The sequence below is a fragment of the Loa loa genome (assembly GCF_000183805.2).
Source record: "Loa loa unplaced genomic scaffold supercont3.8, whole genome shotgun sequence".
NCBI lineage: Eukaryota > Metazoa > Nematoda > Chromadorea > Rhabditida > Onchocercidae > Loa > Loa loa.
This window is the reverse complement of record NW_018108188.1, coordinates 706753-717767: the sequence shown is the minus strand read 5'-3', so window position 1 is coordinate 717767 and position 11015 is coordinate 706753. Positions and strand designations below refer to the sequence as shown.

General features: G+C 32.3%; 3 protein-coding genes across 3 annotated transcripts; 1 reads left to right on the top strand and 2 right to left on the bottom strand.

The window, feature by feature from the left end:
• Positions 1–3493: 3493 nt before the first annotated feature.
• On the bottom strand, positions 3494–4227 carry LOAG_09154 (hypothetical protein; the record flags this gene model as incomplete). The annotated part of the gene is made up of 3 exons (XM_003144681.1): positions 3494–3626; positions 3916–4051; positions 4092–4227. The coding sequence occupies 3 exons, from the start codon at positions 4225–4227 to the stop codon at positions 3494–3496; spliced, it is 405 nt and encodes a 134-aa protein (XP_003144729.1).
• Positions 4228–5174: 947 nt separating this feature from the next.
• On the bottom strand, positions 5175–6195 carry LOAG_09153 (hypothetical protein; the record flags this gene model as incomplete). The annotated part of the gene is made up of 3 exons (XM_003144680.1): positions 5175–5252; positions 5854–5939; positions 6048–6195. 3 exons carry the CDS (start codon positions 6193–6195, stop codon positions 5175–5177), a joined length of 312 nt encoding a protein of 103 aa, XP_003144728.1.
• A 2008-nt stretch (positions 6196–8203) lies between these two features.
• Positions 8204–8458, top strand: LOAG_09151 (hypothetical protein; the record flags this gene model as incomplete). The annotated part of the gene is made up of 2 exons (XM_003144679.1): positions 8204–8345; positions 8394–8458. The coding sequence occupies 2 exons, from the start codon at positions 8204–8206 to the stop codon at positions 8456–8458; spliced, it is 207 nt and encodes a 68-aa protein (XP_003144727.1).
• Positions 8459–11015: the final 2557 nt, after the last annotated feature.

Genomic DNA, 11015 nt, shown 5'->3' with positions numbered 1-11015 from the left:
TCTCTCTCTCTTCCTCTCTCTCTCTCTCTCTCCTCTCCTCCTCTCCTTCCTTCCTCTCTCTCTCTCTCTCTAATAAGCATCTATCAGTATCTAACCATTAACTCAATAATTTTCTTTTTTTCCTTCCAATAGGTTTGAATGAAAAATGAAATGACCTTTTAAGCTTGCTTACGCATGCATGCATGCGTCAGTTGTGCAGTCGTGCAGTCATGCAGTCGTCAGTTGTCAGTTGTCTATATGTGCGTGTGTATGTATGTATGTGTGTGTGTGTGTGTATGCATGTATATGTGTATGTGTGTGTGTATGTCATTGTTTGGCATTGGTAAACATAATGATGTACTTGGAAATTTTTTTCGCCAATTTTTCTTGCTTTTCATGCTTAATAGATATGTGTGTGCATATGTGATATGATAATGCATATGTACAAATGATATAGCAGCGTAAGATACGCAGAAATAAACAAAATGCAGAAATAAACATCCTTAATTAGCCATCCATTTCAATCTAATTGGGCACATTATTATTAATCGACTAAAAATATTGCACTTCTTATTTGATTGATAGTTTGAATGTTCTTCACTCCTTATGAATTGATTATCAATTGCATTGCTGCATGTAATAATGCATGTAGCATTATAATGTTGCTTGCAGGTTAGTGCTGCTTCATGATAAAAACCTTCAAGCACTTGCTGATAAATGACAATTCTTCCACCATTCCTAATCTGTCATATATTTGTACTATTGAATGTCAACTTGAACGAAAGACTGGCTTATTATGAAAACTTCATCACTTTTATCAGATCTTTATGTTTCATTTCATCACCTGTTTGCTTCTTTGATCAAATATAAATGAAATTAATGTAACTTTTATTGATTTCTGTTCTCCGATTAATGATATTAATGCTCCATAAATGATTGCTTGTAATCTAGCATTGTTAAAATTAAAAGCTAAAAATTAATCATTTTCAGTTTCATAAATTACAATTTATTATAATTTGTTTCAATTTGAACTTAATGCAAGTTTGACTCTAAGTTAAGTAAAAGTCTCAGTTGATGAGGAATTGAAATAGTGATGTTATGTTATACCATACTTCATCGTATCCTTTCCTAGAAGAGAATAGTTAGTTGGATTCTTTCCATAGAACTCGAAATTTCCATTTCGACCAGTGTTGGTGTCATAATAGCCTTCTGAAGTGATGATGGCATGGATGTTCAGTGTATCTTTTCAGTATATCATCCATCCATCTATTCATCCTCCTATTTCATTTCTCTATTCCTTCATTCTTATTCTTCTCTTTATACTATACAGTATTTTAATGAAGAAGTTGAGGCAAGGGGAGTACGCGGGGTACGGGGGTCGGATGCGAGAGAAGACGAGGAGCCAATAGGGTAGGGTTTATTCGATGCATGGCACTATCTCGGTTATCGCAGCAGGTGAACAAGCAGTTTCCGTAATTGTTCATTTTTTTCTAGCATATGCTAATGCTGCCTTGATGGTGAAATATTTCCTTTTTCTCCTCTCTTGGTCTCTCTCTCTCTCTCTTCAAAAAGGGTGAGAGGAGTAACGAAGATAGACAATTCGGCTCTTTGGCAGTAAAATTTCTTCGTTTCCAGAAATTTTTTTGACAAAAAATTTCTTTTTTAAAAAATTTTCGTTTTTTCGGGATTGTTGAAACAATTGCGGTCGTACGACTGAGAGTAATAATGCCCAATCTCTGCCTTCCACTATTTTTATCACTTTTTTCTTTTCTCAAAATTTTCATACAAACTGAAAAAATAGCTATAATATATCCGGCCAGAAATTTCATATAATTGGCTCTTCTGATATTATTTAACTGAATTTGGAGACAATTGAGTTAATTAGATGAATTATTTTGAATTGTTTTGATAAGTTGTACTTTTGTTTTGAAAAGGCTGCTTTACTGATATAAATTCCCATCATAACGTATGAATGTTAAAATGGAGCACAACGCTCATTCAGTCATCAGATGATTCAGTTATCGCATCTCTGGTTTACTACTGGCATCACCTGAATTACTTTTGTCGGATTAAATTTTTCTGAATTGATATTGACTTGAATGAGCTAACTTCATTCAACCATTGTTAATCTTAATTTTACTCCCGCCTTTGTTCACTTGTTCGTAAGTCACTTGTTGCCCCACAAGTGATTGATAGTGAGCTTCTTACATAAAATCAATTTTGGTTGATTGACTTGACTAATTAAGGTTGTTTGTAGCAAGAGAATAAAATGAGATGAAGTAAGTTCTGCTATTTGCTTTGGATTGGGGAAAAAGGTATGTAAGTATTGTTTTCGAATGACTACTTCCAGAAGACGACGTGGTAAGGTAAGAAGAGCGAGGGAAGAGTGGAAAAAAAAGAATATAATATTGTAAAGTTTAGATTTTCTTGCAAAGAACGAAAATTTATCTTCATGTTTTCAATAATATCATCGAAATTTCCATCACCAACAATTTATAAATATCCTTTGTTGATTTTCAGTCGCGCTTAGCAGAGACAGGGAATGGTCATAGTTGATTAGCTTTAGCAGAGACATGTTAGAAATAACCGCCAGCTTATGCCATTACTACGGGTTTTGAAATCGAATAATCTTGAAAGTTCACGTGAAAAGCAAAATATCCTATTGGCATTATTAAAAAAATAAACAGTTCGTTTATGGTACTCTACATTAAGATTTATTAAAATTATGGGGATCTCCCAATGATCTGATGAAAATTTGCTGATAATCTCATTAGGGAAGTTTACTCTATTTCTTGAATTATTATGACTATCATAAGTTTAAAGGTTGCAAGTTTTGGAGTTCTGTTTATGAATTTCTTCAGCTAATCATCGATTCCTTTCTGTTTGCTTACAAAGTTCATAATGTTCCAATCTCATACATCACAAATGTCTGGCGAGATTAGCACCGCTAAGTTATAATATCGTTACTAATAAAATCCCTTGTCTAATAAACTATTTAATGGTTTGTTTATATATTCAAAGTTTCAAAACCTTTGCTTATTTTACATTCCTATAATTTCGGGCGATTCTAAAATCGTAGTTTTTCGTCTTTCATACGTATATTAGAAGGCACAGTAGTAATTAGTGACTACAGTATAAAGAAAAAGTAAATTCATTCACAAATTACTTTATCTTTCACTTACGCGTTTCACATCATTTTTTTTGTTGTTTATTTTTTTTCTTGTTTTTCTTGAATGGTACTTTCTAAAAAAAGGCCTGTAAAGTCTCAGTTGTGATACAGACTAAGTTAGATTTTCAGTTTTAATACAACTCTATTTTTCAAACGCTAATATAATTCGTTTCATTGTAGCCGAATCCAGAAAGCGAAAATTCGACCACTTTTTCCGATTAATTTCTCATTAAGCCAAATTTTATTGAGAATAATACGAACTATTACTACACATCACAAAATAACTGTCACCAGTGATAATTAAATACGATGAGTGATGATGATGATGATTATAGAAACTAGCCGTTAACTGGGTACTGTCATTTCAACAATTCTTCCTCTTCTTCCTCTTCTCGCAAACCTCACAATCGTTCTTCTTACTAATTTGACAACCGGAACTAGTTTTGTATTTCCCACTGGAGTTCCAATTAAATTCACTCTGAAAAATCATCAAAACATCAGGTCTTCTATTTTTCATCTCATTAACAAATCACTTCCATTCATTTCAGCAGCAAATGTTTGCATGTTTAGTTTTACCTATGGTATCAACTTTCCTGCTTAATTTTGTTGGATTACGGTACTCTGTTGTGGTTTTTGTTGAATTTGAAAATAAAACTGGCTTTGAAATAGATAGTGATGGTACTCTAATGACAGCATCAGGATTATCACTAAAATTGTCGAATTTTTTTCGGATAGGTTGAAGTGCTATCACTTGCTCATAAAATCACCCATTGAATAGCTCTATTTTGTTTGGTAAAGTCAAATATATTTGAATTAAATCTGGTGGTATTGTGGATTGAAGTTCAGTAATTGGACAAGCAGAGAAATGATTTGGATAGGATGTTTTCCGACGTTGATATGATGCTGGTTTGGAATTTTTCTGCACTCATTATACTGACTAAACCTGCTGATTGTTGGTCAAGCATTTTTCCAGGATGAAGAGTTGGACATGAGTAAATGAATAAAGAGACCAAGTATCGTTGTTTTATTCCGGGTAAAAGGTGTGCTATACACTTCAGGTGAGTTATAACCAGTAGCATACTTTTATAAGGGACACCTGAAGCAAACGAGTACCAACTTAGAATTATATATTTATGTCAAGATTACGAAGTCAAATACTGAAAGTGAATAAAATTTCAGAACGGTAAACTTTCGAATAAATGGGTAAAGGGTAAAATATAAACAGTTTCATATTGACATGCAATTGCGCCAACTTCATGGGGATGCTACGCTGTTATGTCCGCAGTCATGTTGGTCAAATTCCGGTGAGCTTCAGCTTCCAACCAACAGCAACTTTTATATTTTGTGCTAATTTATCTTGAACTGTAACAGACGATGAAGCATCCAATCGTTGCAGTGAATTAGAACTGTTGAAAATGAAATGATAGCATAGCTGACGCTCCATTTGAATTCAATCGTTTCCATCTTTATTTCGACAAAATTTTATGTTTATTCGTTTCAAATTTTTATGAAACACTAAATTGTGGATTAATGTTAAGAGAATAAGTTCATTTTTGGAAAATACAATTTCTTTGTTAAATTCTTCTCTCATCCTCAGTTCTGAAGGTAATTAGAAATGAAGAACTTCATGAATGGGAAAAGCATAGAAGAAGTTGGAAGAGGACAATGAAGAGACATATTGCGTAGATGAAGGTAATAAAATAAAGATTTGATTTCGGCTCTTTTCCATTCACACTAACATTATTAAAGTCATTGAGATGATTATGGTTTCAGCCAACCAATTAATTTTGATATTTCACAACATTTTTTAAGCGTATAGAAAAATTGCAATCATAAAATTGAATATTTACTGAGAATTCGGCACTGTTGTGATTTAAGTCATTGTCACTTTCACCTCCTCAAATTCATTTTCGTCTTTCAGCCATCCTCTATTTTCCCTTTTTTCTTATTCAGTCCCTTATAAAATAAACTTTGGTTTATTTCTATGTTCCATTTATTTTTGCGATTTATCAAGACAAGGTGAATATCACTCTGCTGATTCACTTACCATGATATCTTTGTTTACCATATTATCATCGTTCTGTCTCCAACTGATTTCATCTTTCTGCAGCAAAATAAGTCGGAGTCTGATATGGTAAAGAAGTAAGATAAAAGAAGAAGGTAAAGCTGGGAAGAATATGTTTCATTATATTCATATACACTTGTGTACTAGCATAACTTTGCCTTTAATTGATGACTTATTTAAAACAATTAAATCTTCTGTTCCTGTCTTATTCTATTATACTATTAAATAAATAAAGATGTGGCCATTTAACGTGAATATGTAATTAGAAACAAAATTTTTCAAGCGGATAAAATGTCGCCTAACTTCAATTAGAAAAACGTAAACTGACATGAAAAAAGATAGCTGTGTTTGTTTGAATTTTTCACACTTTAAAATTGATTAACATTAATTGATGAGCATATTTAAGTCTTTTTTGTTTTCACATCTTATCGCATTTGAGATGCGTGTGTTTACGCCAAGTATCACATGAATTAATACCAATGCTAATCTTCCGAAATAATTTCAATAATCTTTTTTATGCTGTAAGCGCTTCTGTTAGAAAAAAGATGCTAATCATTTAGCAATTTTCTAAAATGAATAGTTCCTCTTCCTCAGATAAAATGTTTGGTGCCAAGGATAGCAATTAAGGAAAGTAATATACCTTTCTTAATTGCTGGTGGTGACAATATGATGTTGAGAATGGTGTATCCCCAATAAAATATTTGTAATAAATGTCCTCTATAATGCCTATACCACCGACCGTCACGATCTATTCAATTGTATTCATTATTTGTGTATACAATGAGACAATTAATGATGTTACCTACAATAGGTGTACGTACCTCAAATAGATACCAGTACCCGCGACATAAAACGTTTGACTGATTGTTCCTTCTACCTGAGAATCATCACTGTCAACTCGAGAAGACGTACTACTATATTTAGATTGCATTCTCTCACCTTCCTTCACTTTTACTAAAATAATTTCAGATGCCGTCCTCATCATTCTAATTAGTAGGATAATGGCTTAATTGTATGTATGAGTTTAACTTGATCAGAAAAATGACGAGTCCAACTTTTTTTCCTAATTGGGAAGTAAAAATCTGGAAAACTTTAAAAAATATGAGAGAAACTAATTAGTTCTGATGATTAATGGAATTAATGGAATGTTTTTTGTCACACATAAAAAAGTATTAGATATGGTTACTTCGAAACTTAGATTTTCAAAGATTTTCTGCTTTCAAGACTTTCTGCTAGGCTTCTCATATTCAAAAAACTTTGTCCTTTTTTCCATTACATATGACCTTAACAAAATGTAGTAAAACGACAGGTTGAGGGAAGTAGATATGAGGGATGTGCCCCTCAAAAAAAATTTGACAGAACAATATTTCGTTAGGTTCAATTGAACAAGATCCAAATTCTTCAAAAGCTCCAATTTTAAAGTATCCTTTGTCAATTTTTCATGTTGAAAAAGCAATAGGAAAGAGAGAATACTGTATATAAGGCGTGTGTGTATTTATTGCACGCATGTGTGTCTTTGATGGATGGGAGAGGACGTGTCAACAGACGAGGTGACTGTTTCGATAGTTTGGTTCACTCTTTCGTTTGAGGACAATCATGTCGACGATAACGATGTCATCGAGTATGTGATAACTGTTCGGCTCTTTCGATGGCAGTGATGACCGTAGATACGGATTGCAACTTTCAAAAAGTAGAGAATTATTGGGAAATGATGGAATAATGTCAAATGCACAAACAACTTCCAACAGGTAATTTTTAATTTCCAACAATCAAATCTTCTGCTGTCAGAATAGCGGATTAGATTAGAAGCAATCCAAAAAGTTTTGGTCCGATGTGATCGAGAGCATCAATGGTGCCCTCTGCATAGTTGATCGAAGTTGGATTTGCTTTCAAATAATTCAGCTTTGAATAATTTTAAATGACGAAGTAATAGATGAGTAAGAAAATTTGTCAATTGTCCCGACACTTTTGTTCAGACAGCCAAAGTGTCATTTTGAAGATGCTCATTTGAGCAACATGGATTTTTTTTTCTGCTGATAGCTTTATCGCTATCTGTTCTACCAGTTAATATAGTTAGAAGCAAAAAATACCATAGCCTTCTTTTGAATTTATTTTGCAACCTATTAGAATGTCAATTACTGAATTTTTCAATTACTTTCCATAATTTATATTCACTTTTTCCTTTTTAACATACTAATATCGCTATTATACGATCAAGATATTGAACTCAAAAGAGTTGAAATGTTCCTTTTGTTTACTCCGATGTTTAATTAAATCATTTATAATTCCTTATCAAACTAATAGTCAACCCCACAGAATTTAGGATTTCGATTTCTCAATAAATTCATCATAAATTCTTTTGTGAAAGATACGATAAAATTATACTTTCTTAAAAGCCGTTTTGCGCTTTTCGACAATTTTCATTACCTTGCTATTCTTCGTGGATAGAAGAAATATTTCGCAAGATGGAAACAATTTTTTACTCAAAAAATTAAAAACTTACTGAAATTAGTATTGTGAGGCAAAATATTTTGCTGGTGTAACGGATACATTAAATTGGTAATAGTAATATAATCAACCCATCATTGGCATGCATTTTTCATATAATAAATTGCATGAAAAATGCATGTTATGTGCTTTGTGTATTCAATTGTCATCGGATGAACAATAAATTCACGTTAATTTTCAGTCATGTAGTTAATCATTAACAGGACTAATTATAGAGTAGAGTGTAGATAGGTAATATATACACACCCATGTATGTATAGTCATACCATAATCATATACACACGGATAGGCCAATTATAGGTCACGCATGATATCATCTGATGAGGTTAGATAAATTTTGTGTGACAGCGATGATGACAAAGATACTTATATGCGCATCTTGCATTACAAAACATTGTTCGTTTGTAATTTTAATAACAATAATTAACAGCAGATTACAAAATTACAGTTTGATTTTGAACCACTAAAAATGTTGTGTACGGATGGGAAAAGGAGTGCACCCGGACACACACATATCCACCACACACAGACACACACATGGATATACACAAGTACACACATACACAGACATACATACAGACACGAACACAGACACACACACACACACACATGCTTTATTAGTTGGTCCAAGGGATTGGTTCATTTTATTAAAATGGCTGATTTGATTTGCAGGAACTGTAGCCCATTTGCGAGGGGGAGGGTTGGCTGATAGGCTAATGTCATCGACACCTGTGTAACCTACTCTAGTCCCTCCTTCTGTCAACTTCAGCTACCGTTTCTTCATTCGTTCCCAGTGCAGTAGCATTGATTGTAATATTATTTAAGCAAAATTTGGCGATTCTGATGTTATCCTATTTACTACCGTCATAATGGTACTTTCAGTATGACTTATTGTTTCAAGAAACCATGAAAAGGAATGTAGTTCAGCGTTAGCAGAAGATTTTCAGATACAAATATATTGCCAAAATGTTAAAGGTTAAGGTGAAATAAAAGATATCAAAACAGTTTTGGATGAAAATTTGGGGAAACATTTTTTAAACGGACGAACTTTTCGTTTATCTCAGCCAGGAATTGTAGTAAGCTGTTGTTGAGGCTTTCTTCTTTATCTGTGACATTTTATAACTGTATATTAGCTTCAATTGCAGCATATACTATCCGTTTCTATTTAATTGACGTGACACTCTTTATGTGACGCTGCCGCCGTCCCTCCAACATCACAAGTGTGTTTCCTATATCAGATGACGGGATGATCCAACGATTACTGTCATCTTTTGTGTCGTTGCATTGCTTTGTCAGTTTTATGTTTTTAGACATACTTTATATTTTTGTATCAATCTCAAGCAACACAAATGTGTTTTTTGTCAGTAATTATGAAGATTTTTCGCCGTACTACTACCTGAAAAGTGGAATTTTCAGCACCAATATCTCGTGAATGCTTGCAACGTATACCAGTGATATTCAATTGTTTAATATTGGACTCATCGATAAACTAGGGATTTCAAACTGAACTTAAAGATAAATATTATTCTGATAAGTTTCTGACAAGAAGAAGCTATGATCAGATTGCGGTAAAATGGATCACCGTTATAATGTTTGTTAACAAAATGTTAATATTAAAATAATCATTATCCCTTTCACTTGACATTTGAAATGCAAAAGAAAACTAAGCCAAAAAACCATGACGACATTATTTTAACACACATAGCTGATAAGCAGATTATTTCCTTTGAATCTTGCTAGCTTAAAAAGACGAAAATAACTTTTTTCATTTCGATTTCCCTTTTTTTCAATAAGAAGTGAAAAAGAAAAACAGCAAAAAATCCATTCAAAAAGCTATTTCTTCCACAATCCATTTGTAAGTAATTCTTTACACTACAAGTTATTCCTTCCAATTTTTCCAACCAGTATAATTTGTTTACTTGATTGACTTCTGAAAACTTCACGTAGAAGGCCAATACTATTAGAAAAGGGACTGATTCCAAAATATTACCAATAGAATAGCTGCAAATAAATTAGTTATTTGATCAGGAATTTTGAAGTAAACAAAATGCATCTACAAATTTTAAAGAGTTAAGGTCTTGAAAAACCTTTCGTCCATAGGATTACCTGAAGCAGAAGTAAGAAGTGAACCCGTCACATAACTGATTAGACAGATTGCAAGCAAAAGATTACCTTATCCCAAATGTTGGTAATTTAGGGAAAACTTATGGCCATAATGATGTCTTTTTTGTTAGTACTTTTCAAAAAGGTTGCAATTTGCCTCACTTAAAAGAGTATATTTCTGTAACTGTTTGAATTGCCGGAAGATTGTTAGTATCTCTCAATGAAGTAAGTTGCCAAATACATCAAAATATCGGTAGTATTATAAAAGGGGATGACTTAACACTTTTGTATAATTCGCAAAAGCAAATTGAACGATGGATGATAAGACAAAATGATAAGGTTTTATTTGATAATGATAAGATAATGATATATGAACAAAATGATAATGATAAGGTTCAGATACGATTTTGGGACAATTAGAATGAATTCTAATCTCTTATGAATTCTATAACAATATGATGGGATTTTAAGTATAAATTTTAAGCGGCAATGTTTTGCCGATGATATGCTTCGTAGCTGTAACAGCTTTACGGGTGATAAAATGCAAACGATTTTGCAAATTAAAAGGATAGCGATAGAAACGTGTTTATTGCTGGCAAATTATTTTTCGTATCAGTAATAATTGAGGAAATGATTGCTTTTTTTCCTTGCATACTATTTGATTATAACTGCACGGTAGTTAACATTCATTTTATCTTTCCTTCCTCCCCAAACTTAGTGGCTTTTATCAACGGTTGAATAATCACGAACATAAAATTGCGAAACACTTGAACTATTTTTATCCTTTGTTCTTCCCGTTAACAGCTAGCCTCATCCTATATATTTCATTTTTTCTTTTTGTTTGACATATCATCATCATCATCAGATTTCCTCTATAAAGATCGTAAAAGCAGTTAACGGTAGTTTTATTCTGTTTTTTTTTCCTCTTTAAATTTTATCTCTTTTCCTCATTTTCCTATCAACCAAATTATGAATGATAATAATATGAAAGTCTTTATGAAGAGTTTATATGAACTACAACTAACTTCTTAATGATACTAACTAATAGAACAAACAAACAACTGCCTTTGTATAATTGTCTTGAAATTTGTGTGTTATATATATATATATATATATATATATATATATATATATATATATATATATATATATATATATATATATATATATATATATATATATATATATATA